Here is a 22,132-nt window from a genome sequence, read left to right on the forward strand (position 1 = left end):
TTATATAGTACACCCATAACCAAAGAATTTGTGATTTTCTCAACGTCCGGTGTTATAATTGAAATATGAATATCATTAAATATACCACTAAGGAATGTGCTTGAAATTGCAGCTCTGCACGTGCAGGCTCTATGCGCATGCGCCTTAATTGCATGCAAAATAAAATTGACAAACACAAAATTAATTATTACTGCAAGATTCCTTTAAACTGAACCAATGATAAATATGCTTTCATACAAAATGTTATTGTCCCTAACAGTTTGTGGTGACTCTTTTCTGACCAGTGCTCTCATGTATCTCCTGTGAGGGTGGGGTATTGTAATCATGGTGACTTTATTAATCACTTACTCACTGTACTTGGTATTGTCTAGCCTCCTTCACTGGCCTCACTCTCACACATTTACTCACTCACTTGTACTTCTTGTACTTGGCATTGGCTGTCTTTCTTTCCTCTCCTCCTTGTACTTCGCAACATAGGTTTACTGTATCTGCCAGAACAATGCTTGAACTTGTGAGTAGACCAACCTACCCCCCTCAACTTCAATTGTAAACAAAAGATAAACAAAAGTTCCTATCAAAATAATGGCACAATATAAGACTAGCTGGTTACATTATCGACTCACAGAATGTTGAGGTTCTCCTCCATAATTCTCCGTAGCACAGTCTCTTCGTCGTTCTTTACTTCCTCCCTTGAGTCTGTCTCTGACCCTCCTTCAACAACCCCTTCTCCACTGCCAGCTCCTCAGCCTTACCACAATATCTGGGGACATAAATAACTACATGTCTACAGAGGATTTTATATGCTACTTAAATACAGCCACTGTTAACACCTCATTCACACACTGTGGGTATGTGTTTACTTGCCGTTGATATAAAATGTGTATCAATCAATCTGAAGTCTTCTGTATGGGCTTAAAAAGAGGCCTGATTCTGAAAAAGCACCACTTATAAAATATAGATAGCCAACGCTTTTTCCTAAAAACAGAAATGGACAATGTGGACCGGAAACTAATTGCTGATTTATACACACCGTATGGTAGCACACCAACAGCTACTAAATGCATCTTTTAGGTTCCTAACTTCAATAATGGCCTCTGTTTTGATATACCTTGCCAACTATCCTGACCTTGGCATTCTGAGAGAGCTGCAGTGATGGCTGTATTGTACGAGTGCCACCAGCCGAGGTACTGGACCAGAGAGATGACGCTGATGGCCACACCCACAACCACTCGGATATCCAACTGGGGGGGTCACTCGATGACGGTCGTAGTGATAGTAGTGACGGTACACTTGCTCTGTGGGGGGGCAGTAACTTATTGTGTGAGTGTGTGTGGTGGGCGTACGATGCGAATGATGCTATTATAGCAACTATTTACTTCCTAAGAATGCATCTCTCTATTTATTTACTGATTCACTCCGTATCCTAGGTGATTTCCAGTGATTATGAGCCATATTTTACTTCCCCCAGGGAAGTATGGAATATGGCTCATATTTTTACTTCCTACAAGCACTATTCAACTTTTGAATCATCTTGACAATTTGTACACAGTAAAATAGCAATATAGCACGCACAAAGTTTTTGTAGACTAGATGTATGTTGTGCTATTGTCATATTGACCTGAGCTAGCTAGCAGTCTAAGCTCATGAGGCTTGAAACACTGCAGTTAAATCCTTGCTCTGTGTTTCTAGCCAAGGCTGTGGCGCAGAGGTACTGTACTAGGTAGAGGAGTACAGTGCATGCAGTGTTGGTAGACTTGTGCAATGCAAATTGAAAACGGCAGCTGCTGATATTGGTGGGCGGGTCTGGTCAAAGTTTATGGCTTCCAGTAGAACCTAGCTGCTTGGAGAAGTAGCTAGCTCTCATACTTGACAGCTATAACTGTTCTAACTGCATATTCTGAGGCACAAAAGTGACTGTGAGAGCAAGCTTGACTGTCTCTACTGATGTTCAAATGACTGTTTTGCTGTTTTATCAGTAAATAAATCAGTTGTTGACTGGTTGCCTAGTAATTATGGTTTATAAACGCCCTCGGCATTGGTTGGTTATAAGCCATAATTACTAGTCAACCAGTCAATAACTATAACATAACAACTCCATTAGTATAACTATCCAATTAACAGGCAAACAGAGAACTGCCATTAGAGTAAAGTTATCACCAATTGCAGGGGAAGTGTCTCTAGTTACTAGTAGGTAGTGAGTAATAACTACCCCCTAGCCCTGTACCTACCAGGGTTCTCAAGCATGTAGTCATAGTTTGCTCTCTCCTCCTCATCCTTCAGTATCTCGTAGGTCGTGCTGATGAGCTAGAACCTCTCCCTAGCGGAGCCCTCAGCCTGGAGGGGGGAGTGAGGTATTAGGGGCACACAAAGAAATGGAGAGTATAGTATTCATTTCATGAGGGGAGGAGGTACATACAATGTGTCTACACTGTGCAATTCACTTTACTATCATTAGATAAAGTTGCAAAGCATTTTGTGATGGTTTAGGACTAGCTGTATATCTACTGAGACTATTTAACCAACTCTCCCTCTTCTGTGACCTTGTTCTTGTCAGGATGGTACTCCAGTGTCAGGTGTCGATAGGCTCTCCTCATCTCAGCCTGTAACCAAGCAACAGTGTGTGAGCACAGTCAATAGCTCCACATGTACTTACAGCTGTGACATCTTTGTCCACTTGAAGAACTGCATGTAGGGAACGAGAATAATTATCAGCTAGTCAGGTGTTGGCCTGGATAATAGGTAGAAACGGCTCATACAGATAATTATACTGATACACCTGTTTCTACAAATCACAGCATCTCTAGTCAGCTCTAAAATGATTTACATGTATTGAACTAGCTGCATGGCCAGATCTAATAATCCACAACTCCAACCCCACACACTCTGTCAATAGTGAGTGTAGGGACTGACCGTCATAGCAGCTCTCTCTGCCACAGTAGAGTCCCTCCAGGAGACCAGCAGCACTGGAGAACAACGCTGACAGAGCTAGAGCACAGGACACCAGGAGGAGAACTGTCCATGAGCTGGAGGAGGGTCGTTTATGCTGACATTGCAAAAGTCTATAAGGGGGAGGGGCTGGTTGCACTATTTCACTCAAAAATCAACATTAACTTTTAGCCATACAAAATATTATTATCCACAACAATAATCAAGAAATAGTTGTTGCACTTTTAATTTTGATACTAATTTTATGCACGGTAGATTGTGTTTCTCTTTCTTTGTTCCATCCCCCAATCATAAGGCACTCTGTTGGAGACAGTGACACAGAGGCAGCGTCTGCTATAGGAGATGGTAGATCACCAACGTAGAGCCAGGAGTCCATCGAGGACGAGTAGGAGTAGATCCTTTGAGTGACTTCACCTTCACTATCCTCTCCACCAACAGCAAAGAGGGTGTCGAATATCGTTACAGGGGAGGAACAGTAAGACGGTGTGTTGGATATTGTATTCCAGACAGAGTCGGCTTTGTTGGCACTCCCATCATCCTGTCGGTCTGCTGAGATGAGCTTGTCGACTTGAGCAGCACACACCTTGTTTAGAAAATTGCCGTCACTTCCCCCCATTAGGTACACTGTTTTGTTGTAGACAATTCCTCTTTGGTCATAACAAGCATACGGTAGTCTGTCTGTCTCGCTCCACTGGGAGGTGCTGATGTTGTAGATCTCAACGTTATCAGTGAAGTCGCCATCGTCCAACACACCTCCTGCTACGACCAGATGTGTTTGGAGACTAACGACTGCTGGTGAATACCTCGCTGTGGGCATCGGTGGGATCGTCCGTTTCCAGTTCCTTCCTTTGTTAAACACATGTACCACGTTGGATTTAGAGAAGGATGAATCCAAACCACCAACTGCTGCCAGTTCACCTTTGACCTCTCCTAGACCAAAATAGCGTACAGGAAGTCTGGGCAGAGTTGACCAAACATCTTGTGGCGGATCGTAACAGTGGACACAGTACTCGTCATCATCGTCATAACACATTCCTCCACCATAGTAGACCTTGCCATTGATGGTTATCGCTTGCCCACTAGACATCTTCACTGGAGCCTCAGAGCACTGACTGTAGGACAACTGAACCTGTAGGGACTGGAGAATATACAGAGAGTCAATAACTTGTGTGTTGCATGTGATGAATGATGGTTTATTAATTAAGGGAATTTGGAATATAACACTAACCACATGTTAATGCCAGACGATAAGGTTACAAGGTTACCATAGCAACAAAACCAGTATCGATACTGTGGGACACAAACTATTCTAATTTGACTCTTATATTGGAGTGGTGATTAGTATACTGTAACAGAATGATCACAATTGGGTACACGGCTAATTAGCTATAGAATTAATTGTACACATAGACATACATGTACGGATAGCTTCGAGGCTGAGATTGTACACATAGATTACAAGCCACACTATAATACACAACAACTGTCATTCTAATTATCGAGGCATCGCAAAAAAATGAGTTGGCGTTCAATAACAGTAAGCTTTAGACTTGGCACTAGCTTCTATTAGGGTGGCAATAGGAGATATGCCTGTGGCTCACTACAATGGGAACAGTAAGTAAGTGACGTACTAACTAAAGGTAGAATCAATTGAACACATAGCCTGGATTACACGCTGCATTACAACACAGTTTTTCATGCATGACCATCAATTCAATATAAGCTTTAGACTTGGCACTTCTATTGAGGTAGCGTTATAATAAGAGATATGAGGGTATCATATTTTAGATGTGTGCACTTAGTGGTACAGTGTTGATGAGCTCACCTGTGGTTTGCTGGTCAGGTAGTCTCTGGTTTTGGTGAGTTGGCCGTTTAAACTCTGAATGGTGGCTTCTTTCTTCTGAAGGGAAGAGTCCTTGGAGGCAAGCATCGAATCTCTGTGAGCGATAATAGAGTTTTTGTCAACTAAACAGGCTTGCTCTTGTTCCAGATTTGTTTCCAGTTGAGCTATTTTTGTAGCTTTAGATACAAGCTCGTTGTGAGTGTAGTTGACGTTGGCAATTTGTTGCTCCACCTCTTCAGTGAGTTGCTTACATTGAGTTTCTAATTCCACTATCCTAGCATTTCTTGAAATAATAAATTCATCTTTCATGTTAACAATTGTCTCTTTAGCTTCGAGTTGACCTTTAAGATCTTCGTTTTCCAATTTAAATTGATCAGTTTCCACAGAGTGTACCAACTGCATACGCTCGACAATGTTTTTACTTTCTTCCTCTTGTCGTCTTTTCTCCTCCGCCAGTACCTCGTTTTCTCCAGCTTTCTCCTGGATTGCCGAGTCCTTCCTCACAACCTTCTCCTCAAGCTCCCTCTTCTCTGTCAGTAGGGCACTCACTCGCTGGAGCATCTCCACTCTGTTCTCAAAGGAGGGAGGGTGTTCAAGTACCACACCCACCATCCGACCAACTATCTCCGCTGCTCTAGGCCTTTGCTGAGGGTTGTTGCTGAGACAGCGCATGATGAGGTCCATCAGAGGGTGGTCTGGGGAAATTTTTCGAAGAAACTCTTCACGTCGTTCAGCTTCTGTCATTGGTATCAAACCATTAGGATTAGCAGGATCGATTCTGGTGGGGCCAATACTTGGTAGTGGCCACTCTGCTGTGAAGGTGTGAATCATCATGATCCCAAAGGAGAACACATCCACACTGGTGTCATAGTGGGGGTTGGCAACCATCACTTCGGGGGGCATGTACGCTGGGGTACCAGGGGTCTCCGTCATTCGACTCACTTGAAGGGGGGTCAGGTTCAATATTCGAGCAACCCCTAGATCGGATATCTTGGCAGTCATGTTGGTGGACAAGAGGACATTGTTGGCTGAGAGATCTCTGTGCACAATGACTGGTGTTTGGCCATGGAGGTAGACCAGGCCCAGTGAGACGTCATGGAGGATAGAGAAGTTTATCTCATCGGGGAGAATACCGTAGCGCTCGAGACAGCTGGTCAAGTTGGTGGGGAGAAACTCCATGACTAGGATGGGGAACTGAGAGCCTTCCTCAAAACAGACTCCCAGAAACTGGACAATGTTGGGGTGCCTAGTTTGACTGAGCAGGTGACACTCCTCCAGATACCTTCGTGCTGCATGCCCGATTCCAGTCTCGTAGAGAACTCGGTAAAGCTTCTTGCCGGCACATTTCAGTCCTCGATACTCTAGCTCCATGACAACAGCGTAGGAACCATGTCCTAACTCATTCTCAGTGATGCGAATTTGTCTCAGAGTGAACTGCTCAAAAGCTTGTGGATTTACAGCCATTGTCTTGGTTACTGTGTGAATAGAAAAGCATGCAATATGAAAAAGGTAATCCAGCTGGATATTAAAAAGTGAAGTTATAAAGATTATGTCTTCTTTTAATAGATACTGTGGAATAATAATAGGCAATCCAATTGAAATAGAAGCAAGTAACAAAAAAAATCCTTTGGCTATGACCTGTGTTATATTGCCAATGTATAGGCCCAGGCTTTAATACAAGAACACATCTGACATGCAGTTATGGTATGTATATAAAAGCTATTCAGTTGATCTCACCTGTACTGTATAGAAAGCTTGATAGAGGTGAAGTTATGGAGAGAGCTCGTAGCTAGCTAGCTGTAGCTGTAGCGGCAACAGAAGAAAAAGAGGTCAAGAACGAGATACCCCCCTTCTTTGATGTACATGTAAGCCAAAGGGGGCGTGGCTACTTACAAGGTTTTGTGCATTATTTAGAATACCAACTAAGTCAAGGATGAAAATGTAAGGAGCTAGCTAGGTCTAGTGCAAGTGTACTCACCTAGATCTCCTTCTCCCACTCACTCAGTCTGGTGTGTGGAGATGTGGAGGGTCACTTCAAGCAACTATTTAGCAGAGTCCAGAGCATCCTCTCCAAGAACAAAGACTTTGAGGTAGCTACATACAATGGATGCACACACTCACTGCAGTGCCAGTGCATTTATTGTCCCTTTATGTAGCTGCTGTTGTGTGTTGGATCTTTCTTTAGCTCTGACTGCCAGGAGGAGTGGAGCAAGTATCGGGAGGGGGTGGAAACAGGTAATTAAACGATATTAAATCACCTTCCTCTGACATTTATTACACCCCCATGCACAGTACCTCTACCAACGTTCATCCTTGGCCTGTGTTGAACTGAGCATGGCCAGTTCTATGGAGACTTGTCACGTGATGGAGGAGAGCTTTGCCCCAATGTCACATGTCTAGGTACAGTGTATGCATGTTGTTAACCACTCTATCAGTACACACATGAGTCACACTCCATTACAGGTCAGCGTGGAGTGTACAGTGCGTCCAGTGGTCTGAGGGTGGCCTATCTCAGTGGGAGCTACCAGGGGAGGACCTATCAGCATCAAGACAAGGGAGATAATCTATTGGTCAGTTCTCTTCCCAATCACCTGGAGAAGTTGTTGAACTAGTTTTTGTTTCTCCCTCTAGCGACCATATTTCACTGACTCTGATGTGTCCTGGCTGGAGGGTCAGTGCAGTGGAGAGGGCTACCGTGGAGTGGACATTCTCCTCACCTCTGATTGGCCCGGGGCAGTGGACAAGTTCACAGTGGCTCCTGTGAGACCTAGCTCCCAGTTATTGTAGGATGGACCAGTACCTTAATAATACCTTATGCTCATGCAGGACGGACTGGACCTGAGTGCAGTGGGGGCAAAGCCTCTGAGTAAACTGGCCATGTGTCTCAAGCCACGCTACCATTTTGCAGCTCTACACCAAACCTTCTATGAGAGAATACCGTACAGGTACAGTACGTCCATCCCTGTATATTTAGAGTCTGCTAATAACAGGCTGAAAATAAGTATACACTTACGATTTAACATAATTATAATCTGAAAGGCATCTTTCTAAACATTCAGAAAATCAGAAAATGAATGTAATTGACCAACGGAGCTAAAGTTTTGACCGTTCAAAAATACTTCATCAAAAATACTTCATTATAATTATACGCACATCTTACATGTCCTCATCTTTATATCCCTACACAGTAATACCTCCACAACTTTTGATGCTAACTGTATTGTGCTTCATTTCATGCAGGAATCATAAAATCCTCCAAGGCAAGCCACATCATGTGACACGGTTCTTAGCTTTGGCTCAAGTGGGAAATCCAGACAAGAAGAAAAGAGTGAGTTGAAATCATTCTAGTCCCATTAGTATTACATGTTATTAATGATGACATCATCTTCATACCTGCAGTACCTGTATGCATTCTCTGTCACACCCATGAGCTCCATGGACGAGAAAGAGCTGACTCAGCAACCACCCACTGCCACCAACTGTCCCTATAGGGATATATAGTTGATACACTCAACTAGTCAAATCTTTGGTAAGGAAAACTATTATCCCATAATGTCTAGCTATCGTTGAAGGACCAATATACACATTTTCCTAACAAAACTTGCGTTATGTAGCACTCTGAGAGTCCTATCTCTAGATATCACCATCTGTGTTGTAGTTCAAATCCTCCATGTTTGCAGAGGTCAAAGTTTATTGTGTACCTACTCCCACACACTGTGCAGAGGGAGTCTCAAGAGGAGGCTGGGCCTAACTTCTTCTTTGATCAGAGGGCTCTTGATTCTGCTCATCGCAAACAGAAGAGACAACAGGACGGAAGACCCCCTGCAAAGAGACGACCTCCTCCCCAGCCCAGGGGGCCGTGCTGGTTCTGTCTGGGGGGCAAGGAGGTGGAGAAACATATCGTGGTCTCCATCGGAGATCATGTGAGATAGAGTGTGTTGTACTTGCTAATACTGCACATACAAAATACAATGTAGCTCACAAATAGCAGACCACTAACAGTTTGTATTGTATACCCTATATAGATGTACCTGGCTTTATCCAAGGGTGGGATGGTACCAGGGCATGTGCTGGTCCTACCCATCGGTCACTATGCAGCCTCCACTGACGCACCACCAGTGAGTTCATGTGCTGTGTGTGCCACTGCTGTGTGTGTATAGTCATTGTTTGTATTGTGGAGAGTATGTTTCCATGCTCTGTGTGTACTATTTAGCAGTCTGTAGTGGTCAGCCTGTAAGCAGGCCACCCTCTATAATACAGCCAGGTTAATGGGCCCCAAAGTCTCCATAGCATGTGTTTGGACCTGTGTTAGCAGACCACCTCTTTAGTACAGCCACTGTTGGTCTGCCCACTGTGTAAGCAGAGATCACTATACCATATATCATGCATGTACACTGTATGACCTGTGCTCTATTACTGTAAGAGGTTTTGGAGGAGCTTGGACAGTTTAAGAGTGCTCTGAGGAAGTGCTTCAACAGCAAAGATCAGTCGTGTGTCATCTTCGAGAGAAACTACAAATCACAGCATCTTCAACTACAGGTCAGTACCGTCAAGGCCGTATTATCATGTGATGTGATTGATACTGTATGGTTGGTGTGTTGAGATTAGGCTACAAGGTTTTGAGGGCAAACAGAGGAATGTGATTTCTCTTGTTAATCATTGAATGGTTCAGGGACTCTTTCAGCTGCCATAACTTGAATTCTGTGTATTCAATTTCAACGGTTTTATGATTTTAGAAAGAGGCCATCTAGCAAAGATCGTGATATCGGTCTTTGCAATCTTATTTGTGAAGCCATTAGCATTCGCAAACTTACATAATTATGTTGAAACATTGTATAAATACGGTACATGTTAGTGTGTGTATGGTAGATGTGTTGACTGATAGTTGTGTATGGTTAGTGTGTGATGGTAATGGTGGTCACTGTAGGTTATTCCAGTGACCAAGATTCCATCTGATGCTCTGAGACAAGAAGCCTTCATAGATTATGGGTGGAGTATGGGGGTGTGGCTTGAGACTGTGCCCAGGGAAACACCACCCTCAGAGGTAACACACACACATCATAGCTGTACCATGTTCTACGTACCATTCTCTAAGCCTTTTATAACCTCGATTCCAGGCCGATTAAAATACGGCCTGGTACCTATTGCATGGTGATAGTGCGCATGCGCTAGTTTATTCTCCAGAATCCTTTCTCTCATCTATTTTCTATCTATGTACATCAGCTTAGTATTGCGTTGTTTCAGAAGGCTTTCACACTAGTCTAAAGTCAGAAGAGGCTCTCATCTACCTCTATGACGGTTGTATGGTCAGGCCTTCTAGACCAACACAATAGATGACATAAGCCACAGCTTCACAGAACTCAGTCATGGAGATAAAGTATTACGGAACATTATTATTCTTAGTAAATGGTATAATTTACGTTCGTAGTACGATTACCCATATTCTGAGTAATTTGAAGGGCATGCACACTATCACCCATGCAATACCAGGCCATATTTTAATGCGGCCTGTAATCGATGCTAATAAGCGTATAGAATAGTGGCTAAGCCTTTTAGTTATCAATACTTCTCTTTACCAGAATCTATTAGTTTTGCTACACACACACCGTCCCTGAGGGCCTCCCACCCACCCCCCCACACACACACACACCCTTCTGAGGGCCTCCCACCCACCTACACACACACACACACCCTTCTGAGGGCCTCCCACCCACACACACACACACACACACACAGATTGCGTACACTGGTGTCCCACACACACACACACACACACACACACACACACACACACACACACACACACACGCACACACACACACACACACATATACCCTCCTCCCACACATACACACACAGATTGCGTACACTGGTGTCCCATAAATTCTGGCAGAGTTTGATGATGGGGGAAATGTGTTCACAAGACCATTTTCTCACCAACTCACGCAGACAAACAACCAGATCACTGAATATAGGTTATAGTATGTTTCTACTACTGTGAGCTCATGAGGTAAACAGCACTCTCAAGTGAGTAGGTAAGAACATATTCGTGAGTCTCGTCACACCGACAATGCACACCTCTAACCTTTCTATTGCATACTCAGCAAATGTCTCTTCCACAAATCTGTCATCATACCTATCGAGTGAACACACAAACTGTTCTAGTTCCTGGAACAATACGTACGGACGTTTCTCTCTCCAATTTGGAAGGTAATTAAAAACCAATTAATGACATGTTGAATGCTTTTATTGGTTGCAATATCGGCTGCAGGGAGGTGTTGGCTGCTCCTCTCGTTCTGAATCTGCCCAATCAGATCAACTGGAAGTCGTGTCTGGCAACAAAGGACGAGGAGACAAAAGCTGCTCTAGAAATAAGGAAAAACTTTGAACCATATTATTTTGATTTCATATGCAACTGACAACGATGATATTTTCACTTTTACAATTGTTTTGTGTATTAGCTAGTTGTCCAATAATAATTATGGTTGGCCATATATAATATAGTTATAGGAGTGCAGATCAATATCAGTGGGCAATTATTTTCCTTGTCCCAATGTTGTATTAGAATGCTGTCCATGAGCTGGAGGAGGGTAGTTATGCTGACATTGCAATAGTCAATAAGGGGGAGGGGCTGGTTGCATGCTATACACACATTATATATACCTCTACTTATACTGTAACCTCTACTAGTAATTAGTACCATGCAAGCTAGTATAACATGTTTCACTCTAGAAAACAATTATCATGAAAATTTGGGTTATTTATAATTTTATAATTATACCAAAACAATTAAGAAATAGTTGTTGCAGTTCTAATTTTATACACAGTAGATTGTCTTCCTTTGTTACTTCCCCCAATCATGAGGCACTCTGTTGGAGACAGTGACACAGTGGCAAGGTATGCTATAGGAGATGGTAGATCACCAACATAGAGCCAGGAGTCCATCGAGGATGAGTAGGCGTAGATCCTTTGAGTGGTTTCACCTTCACTATCCTTACCACCAACAGCAAATAGGGTGTCGGATATCGTTACAGGGGAGGGCCGGTAAGACGGTGTGTTGGATATTGTATTCCAGACAGAGTCGGCTTTGTTGGCACTCCCATCATCCTGTCGGTCTGCTGAGATGAGCTTGTCGACTTGAGCAGCACACACCTTGTTTAGAAAATTGCCGTCACTTCCCCCCATTAGGTACACTGTTTTGTTGTAGACAATTCCTCTTTGGTCATAACAAGCATACGGTAGTCTGTCTGTCTCGCTCCACTGGGAGGTGCTGATGTTGTAGATCTCAACATTATTAGTGTATTCACCAGAGTCCGCATCTCCTGCTACGATCAGATGTGTTGAGAGACTAACGACTGCTGGTGAATACCTCGCTGTGGGCATGGGTGGGATCGTCCGTTTCCAGTTCCTTCCTTTGTTAAACACATGTACCACGTTGGATTTAGAGAAGGATGAATCCAAACCACCAACTGCTGCCAGTTCACCTTTGACCTCTCCTAGACCAAAATAGCGTACAGGAAGTCTGGGCAGAGTTGACCAAACATCTTGTGGCGGATCGTAACAGTGGACACAGTACTCATCATCGTCATCACAGTATCCTCCACCATAGTAGACCTTGCCATTGATGGTTACCGCTCGCCCAGTAGACATCTTCACTGGAGCCTCAGAGCACTGACTGTAGGACAACTGAACCTGTAGGGACTGGAGAATACAGAGAGTCAATAACTTGTGTGTTGCATGTAATGAATTTAAATAAGGGAATGTAATCACATGCAGGTTAACAATGTTATAAGGTTACCATGGCAACAAAATTATTATAACAGTATCGATCCTGTGGAACATAATTTTCTGCTATTTAATTTGGCTCTTATATAGGAGTGGTGAATATAGCAGAATATATTCACATGCTATAGCTAGCCATTATAATTACAAGCCACACTATAATACACACAGCTACTTTGACGAATTACTGAGCATAGCAAAACAGAATTATAAATTTGAGTTCAATTGGAACATTAAATAGACTAGGCACATTAGGTTGACTATACAATAAGAGATACGACGGTACAGATGTGTGCACTTAGTGGTGCAGTGTTGATGAGCTCACCTGTGGTTTGCTGGTCAGGTAGTCTCTAGTTTTGGTGAGCTGGTCGTTCAAACTCTGAATGGTGGCTTCTTTCTTTTGAAGGGAAGTGTCCTTGGAGGCAAGCATCAACTCTTGGTGAGCAATAGTCGAATCTTTGTGAGCAATTGTTGAATCTTTGACAGCAATAGTGGAATCTTTTTGAGCGATAATAGAGTTTTTGTCAGCTTGTTCCTGTTCTAGATGTGTTTCCAGTTGAGCTATTTTCGTAGCTTTAGATACAAGCTCGTTTTGAGTGTAGTTGACGTTGGCAATTTGTTGCTCCACCTCTTCAGTGAGTTGCTTACATCGAGTTTCTACCTCAGTAATCCTAGCATCTTTGGAGAAAATAAATGCATCTTTCATGTTAACAATTGTCTCTTTATCTTCGAGTTGACCTTTAAGATCTTCATTCTCCAATTTAAACTGATCAGTTTCCACAGAGTGCACCAACTGCATACGCTCGACAGCATTTTCACTTTCTTCTTCTTGTCGTCTTTTCTCCTCCGCCAGTGCCTCGTTCTCTCCTGCTTTCTCCTGGATTGCCGAGTCCTTCCTCACAACCTCCTCCTCAAGCTCCCTCTTCTCTGTCAGTAGGGCACTCACTCGCTGGAGCATCTCCACTCTGTTCTCAAAGGAGGGAGGGTGTTCAAGTACCACACCCACCATCCGACCCACTATCTCCGCTGCTCTAGGCCTTTGCTGAGGGTTGTTGCTGAGACAGCGCATGATTAGGTCCATCAGAGGGTGGTCTGGGGAAATCTTTAGAAGAAACTCTTCACGTCGTTCAGCTTCCGTCACTGGTATCAGACCATTGGGATTGGTAGGATCGATTCGTGTCTGGCCGATACTTGGTAGTGGCCACTCTGCTGTGAAGGTGTGAATCATCATGATCCCAAAGGAGAACACATCCACACTGGTGTCGTAGTGGGGGTTGGCAACCATCACTTCGGGGGGCATGTACGCTGGGGTACCAGGGGTCTCCGTCATTCGACTCACTTGAAGGGGGGTCAGGTTCAATATTCGAGCAACCCCCAGATCGGATATCTTGGCCGTCATGTTGGTGGACAAGAGGACATTGTTGGCTGAGAGGTCTCTGTGCACAATGACTGGTGTTTGGCCATGGAGGTAGACCAGGCCCAGTGAGACGTCATGGAGGATGGAGAAGTTGATCTCATCGGGGAGAATACCGTAGCGCTCGAGACAGCTGGTCAAGTTGGTGGGGAGGAATTCCATGACTAGGATGGGGAACTGAGAGCCTTCCTCAAAACAGACTCCCAGAAACTGGACAATGTTGGGATGCTTAGTTTGACTGAGCAGGTGACACTCCTCCAGATACCTTCGTGCTGCATGCCCGATTCCAGTCTCGTAGAGAACTCGGTAAAGCTTCTTGCCAGCACATTTCAGTCCTCGATACTCTAGCTCCATGACAACAGCGTAGGAACCATGTCCAAACTCATTCTCAGTGATGCGAACTTGTCTCAGAGTGAACTGCTCGAAAGCTTGTGGATTTACAGCCATTGTCTTCGTTACTGTGGGAATAGAAAAGCACGCAATATTAAAAATGCAATCCAGCTGGATATATAACAAAAAAGAATCCTTTCACTATGTACGTCTAGATATATTAAAATTAATAATTATTGCCAAGACTTGAAAAACAAAGCCTTACAGACAGTGAGGCTCAGGTTTACAGGACAGCTATTCAGTTGAATAGTTGTTTAATTATAATTATAACAAAAAAGAATCCTTTCACTATGTACGTCTAGATATATTAAAATTAATCATTATTGCCAAGACTTGAAAAACAAGGCCTTACAGACAGTGAGGCTCAGGTTTACAGGACAGCTATTCAGTTGATCTTACCTGTACTGTAGAGAAACCTTGGTAGAGGTGAAGTTACAGAGAGATAGAGAACTGTAGCGGCCAACACAAGGAAAAAGTCAAGAGAACGAGATACGCCCCCTTCTTTGTGCAAGCAAAAGGGGGCGTGGCTACTTGCAAGGTTTTGTGCATTATTTAGAATACCACCAAGTCAAGATGAAAATGTAAGGAGCTAGCTAGCTCTAGTGCAAGTGTACTCACCTAGATCTCCTTCTCCCCCTCACTCAGTCTGGTGTGTGGAGATGTGGAGGGTCATTTCAAGCAACTGTTTACCAGAGTCCAGAGCATCCTCTCCAAGAACAAAGACTTTGAGGTAGCTACATACAATGGATGCACACACTCACTGCAGTGCCAGTGCATTTATTGTCCCTTTATGTAGCTGCTGTTGTGTGTTGGATCTTTCTTTAGCTCTGACTGCCAGGAGGAGTGGAGTAAGTATCGGGAGGGGGTGGAAACAGGTAATTAAACGATATTAAATCACCTTCCTCTGACATTTATTACACCCTCATGCACAGTGCCTCTACCGACGTTCATCCTTGGCCCGTGTTGGACTGAGCATGGCCAGTTCTATGGAGACTTGTCACGTGATGGAGGAGAGCTTTGCCCCAATGTCACATGTCTAGGTACAGTGTATGCATGTTGTTAACCACTCTATCAGTACACACATGAGTCACACTCCATTACAGGTCAGCGTGGAGTGTACAGTGTGTCCAGTGGTCTGAGGGTGGCCTATCTCAGTGGGAGCTACCAGGGGAGGACCTATCAGCATCAAGACAAGGGAGATAATATATTGGTCAGTTCTCTTCCCAATCACCTGGACAAGTTGTTGAACTAGTTTTTGTTTCTCCCTCTAGCGACCATATTTCACTGACTCTGATGTGTCCTGGCTGGAGGGTGAGTGCAGCGGAGAGGGCTACCGTGGAGTGGACATTCTCCTCACCTCTGATTGGCCCGGGGCAGTGGACAAGTTCACAGTGGCTCCTGTGAGACCTAGCTCCCAGTTATTGTAGGATGGACCAGTACCTTAATAATACCTTATGCTCATGCAGGACGGACTGGACCTGAGTGCAGTGGGGGCAAAGCCTCCGAGTAAACTGGCCATGTGTCTCAAGCCACGCTACCATTTTGCAGCTCTACACCAAACCTTCTATGAGAGAATACCGTACAGGTACAGTACAACCATCCCTGTATTATTAGAGTACTAGAGTCTGCTTCTGTTGATTTTCTGAGTTCGTTCAAGTCCCAAATTTAGAACAGGAAATCAGGCTGAAAATAAGTATACATTTTTTATTCACAGAAATCAGAATTATGATTTGACCAACGGAACTAAAGTTTTGACCGTTCATTATAATTATACGTACATCTTACATGTCCTCATCTTTATATCCCTACACAGTAATACCTCCACAACTTTTGATGCTAACTGTATTGTGCTTCATTTCATGCAGGAATCACAAAATCCTCCAAGGCAAGCCACATCATGTGACACGGTTCTTAGCTTTGGCTCAAGTGGGAAATCCAGACAAGAAGAAAAGAGTGAGTTGAAATCATTCTAGTCCCATTAGTATTACATGTTATTAATGATGACATCATCTTCATACCTGCAGTACCTGTATGCATTCTCTGTCACACCCATGAGCTCCATGGACGAGAAAGAGCTGACTCAGCAACCACCCACTGCCACCAACTGTCCCTACACTGAACTAGTCAAATCTTTGGTAAGGAAAACTATTATCCCATAACGTCTAGCTATTGTTGAAGGGCCAATTAATATACTAATTTTCCAAACAAAAACTTGCGTTATGTAGCACTCTGAGAGTCCTATCTCCATTTGTGTTGTAGTTTAAATCCACCCATGTTTTCGGAGGTCAAAGTTTATTGTGTACCTACCCCACACACTGTGCAGAGGGAGTCTCAAGAGGAGGCTGGGCCTAACTTCTTCTTTGATCAGAGGGCTCTTGATTCTGCTCATCGTAAACAGAAGAGACAACAGGACGGAGGACCCCCTGCAAAGAGACGACCCCCTCCCCAGCCCAGGGGGCCGTGCTGGTTCTGTCTGGGGGGCAAGGAGGTGGAGAAACATCTCGTGGTCTCCATTGGAGATCATGTGAGATAGAGTGTGTTGTACTTGCTAATACTGCACATACAAAATACAATGTAGCTCACAAATAGCAGACCACTAACAGTTTGTATTGTATACCCTATATAGACGTACCTGGCTTTATCCAAGGGTGGGATGGTACCAGAGCATGTGCTGGTCCTACCCATCGGTCACTATGCAGCCTCCACTGACGCACCACCAGTGAGTTCATGTGCTGTGTGTACCACTGCTGTGTGTGTATAGTCATTGTTTGTATTGTGGAGAGTATGTTTCCATGCTCTGTGTGTACTATTTAGCAGTCTGTAGTGGTCAGCCTGTAAGCAGGCCACCCTCTATAATACAGCCAGGTTAATGGGCCCCAAAGTCTCCATAGCATGTGTTTGGACCTGTGTTAGCAGACCACCTCTTTAGTACAGCCACTGTTGGTCTGCCCACTGTGTAAGCAGAGATCACTATACCATATATCATGCATGTACACTGTATGACCTGTGCTCTATTACTGTAGGAGGTTTTAGAGGAGCTTGGACAGTTTAAGAGTGCTCTGAGGAAGTACTTCAACAGCAAAGATCAGTCGTGTGTCATCTTTGAAAGAAACTATAAATCACAGCATCTTCAACTACAGGTCAGTACCGTCAAGGCCGTATTATCATGTCATGTGATTGATACTGTATGGTTGGTGTGTTGAGATTAGGCTACAAGGTTTTGAGGGCAAACAGAGGAATGTGATTTCTCTTTTTAATCATTCAATGGTTCAGGGACTCTTTCAACTGCCATAACTTGAATTCAATTTCAACGGTTTTATGATTTTAGAAAGAGGCCATCTATCAAAGATCGTGATGTCATACAATATAGGTCTTTGCAATCTTATTTGTGAAGCCATTAGCATTCGCAAACTTACATAATTCTGTGGAAACATTGTATAAATACGGTACATGTTAGTGTGTGTATGGTAGATGTGTTGACTGATAGTTGTGTATGGTTAGTGTGTGATGGTAATGATGGTCACTGTAGGTTATTCCAGTGACCAAGATTCCATTAGCCTCGATCCCAGGCCGCACTTCCCGCTAGGGAAGTATCGACTGCTTGCGCATGCGCTAATATCCCCCCGGTATCTGGGGGCTTTGGATAACATCGTTTATGCTCAGTAAAACTATGACATCACAACGAAAGGAAGTGGATTGAAGGAAGTAGATAGAAAGTTCGATTGAAGGTTTCTAGCCCATCGGATAGCATTCTCTGATAGCTACCCTTAGCCTGCTATGTTAACAAAAGACTCACAGCCTGCAACAGTGTGGATGACGATCGTCTGAAAGGAGTGACGGCTGATAAGAGCCTATATGGACAGGCCACGCCCATTTAACACTAACTTTGGTGAAAGTCTACTATACTACTGCTACTGATTCTATCAGAAGAAAATAGCAGTACAACAAACCTACACAGCTCTGTTTCTAGCTAGCTAGCTATATAGCTCTGTGTATGACTTTTAGGATATTTTCTCTGATGTATCCAGTATTATAGGAATATTTACGGGGAAAAAATCCAATAATTTGGCGCATGCGCAAGCAGTCGATAGCAGGCCTTCTTTCAAAGGCCGGTGAAGGAGGCTAAGATTCCATCTGATGCTCTGAGACAAGCCTTCATAGATTATGGGTGGAGTATGGGGTGTGGCTTGAGACTGTGCCCAGGGAAACACCACCCTCAGAGGTAACACACTCACATCATACCTGTACCATGTTCTACGTACCATTCTCTAGGCCTTTTAGTGATCAATACTTGGTTTTGCTACACACACACACACACACACCTCTCCTCCCACACCACATGCACACACACACACACACACACTGATACTTATTTATTTTGACTAATGCCTAATGCTAACTCTAAGAACATAATGCTATCTACTCCCAATAGAAGACCAACATGTACACACACACTGACACCGGAATATTTAGCTAATAGTATATGAACCAGCTACCAGAGTCATGGTCATGCAACCTGTAATTAATTAATGAGCCTTTCCCACCCATAGGCCGATTTAATACCTAAATGTAGATAACGAACAGCCTGACCCTACCCCAACACATTATGCATAATATATACACTAGAACCAAGCTATGGTACATACTATAGGTCAAGTTATAGGAACCAAAAAAGCTGTTGTGATTTCACCCACCCACACACACAGACAACTAGAACTCTGTGGTAAAAAAAAAATAATGGTACATGTACATAACCCTCAGTAGTAACACCTTGAGGGAGCCTTAAATTAAAGCTCACATGATCCAAGCATGCCATATAGAAACAAATGGATAAAATGGAGTGTAACCAAAAAAAGTCATCTGAAGCCATCCAGTAAGTAAAGCAATATTTGGCCTTTATAATATTATTATGCTGCACTTGTATGAATACATAAAACTAATTATATAGCACATGTCAAAATCCTTAATTCTGTATGCCCAAGAAACCAGCAGCAACTTAGCTCACGTGAATCATCGTAATGACAACGTATAGACCACCCCCACTAACAAGTTTACCCATAACTACTGCTAGAATAGGAAATAATGTAGTAATGAATGTTACATGATAATTATAGTAATGCCATTTGTTGGCATTATAGCAAATCCGGACTCCATAGGGAGTGGTTCCGCCTATTCTGTAGTCGACCACGGGTCGGGAAATTAAGGGAACCGAAACCCGTGGCCTGACGAGGATCAGATTAGGTTCTCCCCTGATGACCGGTGCATTCAATAAACCAAGAGCAGAAGGCATAAGCCTACTAACCTCGCACTACAATAGATACTATAGCTCTTCCTGTGTTCACATAATAATCATGTACTATTGGGTAGCTTAGGGTCATTCGCAACACTCACGTGCATTTTATAAACAGTCACCATGTGACTTAACCTTAGCACAGCAAGCTAAGCTACCTATTTTATACCTACACAGCACTTTAAATTAAAACCTGTTATACCAGAACAATAATTATATAGATAGACTATAAGATCGGATTACGCGGGACCTGTTACAAGTGAGTGTTTCTCTCTTTTCTACTCTTAGGCTGAGTCAGTAATTATGTGTCGGAAAGCCCGATCCCACCTCCTATACTTCTGTATATACCATTCTCAAACACACACACACACACACACACACACACACACCTCTCCCACACATACACATACACACACATACACTGGTGCCCATACTTCCTGGCAGAGTTTGATGGGGGAAATGTGTTCACAAGACCATTTTCTCACCAACTCACGCAGACAAACAACCAGATCACTGAATATAGGTTATAGTATGTTTCTACTACTGTGAGCTCATGAGGTAAACAGCACTCTCAAGTGAGTAGGTAAGAACATATCCATGAGTCTCGTCACACCGACAATGCACACCTCTAACCTTTCTATTGCATACTCAGCAAATGTCTCTTCCACAAATCTGTCATCCTACCTATCGAGTGAGCACACAAACTGTTCTAACCACCAGCCAAAATATCTACTCCACCAATACCAACGGCAGTACCAACAACAATACTGGTAAGTTAATAGTCTCTATCTCTTCTCCTGCTTCTTAAAGCTGCTCGTATTAATACAGTATCTAGTACAATGTATCAGCAGCTACTATACGTGTGTATAGCGTGCTCAACTAACCCCCCCCCACACACACACAGTGGCATATGAGAGCAGGACTCCCTCTGCTGCCACTGTTGCCCACAGCCTGCTCCCACCTTCCTCAGCGACGCCCTCACAGTCCTCTGACAGTACAAAGGTCAAGAAGTACGAGAGCATGAAGGTGGAGGACATTGAGAACTAAATCACTGACACTTGCAAAAAAAAAAACATTAGTAGTGTACTCTATTTATTCTTGTATGAAAGAGCAATGTTGTTTTGTCGTAGCGATTATCTTTAGAATCCGATAGTCTAATTTAATGTATAATAATATTATTATTAAACATTCAATAATAATTATTTGTGTGTAAATTAATGTCTCAAGTTGCATGATTGTATAATAATGCGTACTGTGTGCAAGATTCATAAGCAGTTCGACTGGTACATGCATGCACACTATTTATATACAGCTAGCTATAATTATACGTGTTTTTCAACGTACACATGTATATACTCAACTCTTATTAAATTAATCCTATAATTATTATTAATGGATGATAATAATTAATTATAAGAAACTTTTTTAAAACATTAATTTGCTATTAAAAAAAAATTGTAAAAATAAAACTACTAAGTGATTGTGAAGAAGAGATTGAGTGAGGTCGGTCCGAATTAAGTGATTCAACAAAAGTGTTCTATTTGAATGTGAGAGCTCCTACTAGGGCAACTCCTAAGCTGATTGCAGCCACTGTACATGTGAGCCAGCGAGTAGGGTGGCGGTTCTCAGCTCTCTGGTTTTCAGTTCTCTCTTTGGCTTTCTCAGAGGCATCAATACTCACTGCTCCCTTGATGGCACCCTGGATGTGGAGAAATAAAAGTCAACAAAAAATATAAAACATGCAGTCAAATACAGTAGTCAAATACTTAATCTACACATGCATACAACAATCTCTTACCCAACCGCCATGCTCGAGAATCCACTGAGTGAAGTTGTGAAGAAATGTTGTCTGCCATCCAACGATACTGTCTATCAAGGGAGTCTTGTTCTCTTCATACAATCGTTTCGCTAGTACGCTCGTGAAGAAGAGCAGCACTGCAATCTTGCCCCACTTGATGTCGTCTACCATGAGCCTGGAACAAGAGTTTTGATATTCAGCATAGAGTTGTTGGTGAGATATGTCCAGCGTCTTCACTCTGCCCTCAATTTCTTGTTGATGCTTCAGTTTCAGGTCTTTACAGCAAGTTTCCAGCGTCAAAATCGCATCTTTAAAGCCTTTATTCTTCGCAAGGAGACCCCTCATAAGCTTGTCGTGGCTGTAGATGCATTTCAGTTGTATTCTGTCTTCTTTCAGCATAAAATCCACGAGGTGATGGCTGATGGCACTGCTTTGGGTTTTGATTTGGTGAAGGTCATCTCTTGAATGGGCCATAGTTGAAGGAGACTGGAGTGGAGACTGGAGAGAGTGGAGGAGCGAGTTAGATTGGAGCGGAAGTTGGTTGGTCGGGATAACATTGATACACTAATACAAAGAGCCCCTCCTTATATAGTACACCCATAACCAAAGAATTTGTGATTTTCTCAACGTCCGGTGTTATAATTGAAATATGAATATCATTAAATATAC

At 43.2% G+C, this 22,132-nt stretch overlaps 6 protein-coding genes and 1 long non-coding RNA gene across 26 annotated transcripts; 4 read left to right on the forward strand and 3 right to left on the reverse strand.

Annotated features, from left to right (window-relative positions):
- Positions 1-160: 160 nt before the first annotated feature.
- On the reverse strand, positions 161-6,655 carry LOC135333297 (uncharacterized). Of its 20 annotated transcripts, none has more exons than XM_064528250.1 (9): positions 6,527-6,655; positions 4,772-6,264; positions 2,911-4,084; positions 2,520-2,682; positions 2,229-2,334; positions 1,127-1,295; positions 624-760; positions 413-488; positions 161-300 (listed from the first exon to the last, which is right to left on the reverse strand). In XM_064528250.1, exons 2-3 carry the CDS (start codon positions 6,251-6,253, stop codon positions 3,149-3,151), a joined length of 2,418 nt encoding a protein of 805 aa, XP_064384320.1. In that variant the 5' UTR covers positions 6,254-6,264; positions 6,527-6,655; the 3' UTR covers positions 161-300; positions 413-488; positions 624-760; positions 1,127-1,295; positions 2,229-2,334; positions 2,520-2,682; positions 2,911-3,148. The 20 variants fall into 20 exon arrangements, with proteins under 20 accessions (XP_064384320.1, XP_064384321.1, XP_064384325.1 ...); XM_064528251.1 differs by having other exon boundaries at positions 409-488; XM_064528255.1 differs by having other exon boundaries at positions 161-760; positions 2,541-2,600; positions 2,654-2,682.
- Positions 6,656-6,722: 67 nt separating this feature from the next.
- Positions 6,723-8,038, forward strand: LOC135333078 (CWF19-like protein 1). The gene is made up of 7 exons (XM_064528006.1): positions 6,723-6,730; positions 6,795-6,879; positions 6,946-7,024; positions 7,253-7,359; positions 7,421-7,549; positions 7,616-7,734; positions 7,978-8,038. The coding sequence occupies exons 1-7, from the start codon at positions 6,723-6,725 to the stop codon at positions 8,036-8,038; spliced, it is 588 nt and encodes a 195-aa protein (XP_064384076.1).
- A 77-nt stretch (positions 8,039-8,115) lies between these two features.
- On the forward strand, positions 8,116-11,301 carry LOC135333395 (uncharacterized). Its single transcript, XR_010393862.1, has 3 exons — positions 8,116-8,712; positions 8,815-9,328; positions 9,717-11,301. It is a non-coding gene; the product is annotated as an uncharacterized LOC135333395 (long non-coding RNA).
- Positions 11,302-11,519: 218 nt separating this feature from the next.
- Positions 11,520-14,211, reverse strand: LOC135333318 (kelch-like protein 5). Its single transcript, XM_064528283.1, has 2 exons — positions 12,897-14,211; positions 11,520-12,490 (listed from the first exon to the last, which is right to left on the reverse strand). The coding sequence occupies exons 1-2, from the start codon at positions 14,145-14,147 to the stop codon at positions 11,579-11,581; spliced, it is 2,163 nt and encodes a 720-aa protein (XP_064384353.1). The 5' UTR covers positions 14,148-14,211; the 3' UTR covers positions 11,520-11,578.
- Positions 14,212-14,948: 737 nt separating this feature from the next.
- Positions 14,949-15,680, forward strand: LOC135333373 (CWF19-like protein 1 homolog). The gene is made up of 5 exons (XM_064528354.1): positions 14,949-14,956; positions 15,021-15,105; positions 15,172-15,250; positions 15,308-15,415; positions 15,479-15,680. Exons 1-5 carry the CDS (start codon positions 14,949-14,951, stop codon positions 15,625-15,627), a joined length of 429 nt encoding a protein of 142 aa, XP_064384424.1. The 3' UTR covers positions 15,628-15,680.
- A 155-nt stretch (positions 15,681-15,835) lies between these two features.
- On the forward strand, positions 15,836-20,867 carry LOC135333079 (CWF19-like protein 1). The gene is made up of 7 exons (XM_064528007.1): positions 15,836-15,960; positions 16,241-16,328; positions 16,400-16,510; positions 16,699-16,899; positions 17,002-17,094; positions 17,399-20,435; positions 20,570-20,867. The coding sequence occupies exons 1-6, from the start codon at positions 15,836-15,838 to the stop codon at positions 17,576-17,578; spliced, it is 798 nt and encodes a 265-aa protein (XP_064384077.1). The 3' UTR covers positions 17,579-20,435; positions 20,570-20,867.
- Positions 20,868-21,028: 161 nt separating this feature from the next.
- LOC135333605 (bcl-2-like protein 1) lies at positions 21,029-22,005 on the reverse strand. Its single transcript, XM_064528589.1, has 2 exons — positions 21,464-22,005; positions 21,029-21,364 (listed from the first exon to the last, which is right to left on the reverse strand). Exons 1-2 carry the CDS (start codon positions 21,935-21,937, stop codon positions 21,203-21,205), a joined length of 636 nt encoding a protein of 211 aa, XP_064384659.1. The 5' UTR covers positions 21,938-22,005; the 3' UTR covers positions 21,029-21,202.
- Between the last annotated feature and the right edge of the window lie 127 nt (positions 22,006-22,132).

Source organism: Halichondria panicea, chromosome 3, assembly GCF_963675165.1.
Source record: "Halichondria panicea chromosome 3, odHalPani1.1, whole genome shotgun sequence".
Taxonomy (NCBI): domain Eukaryota; kingdom Metazoa; phylum Porifera; class Demospongiae; order Suberitida; family Halichondriidae; genus Halichondria; species Halichondria panicea.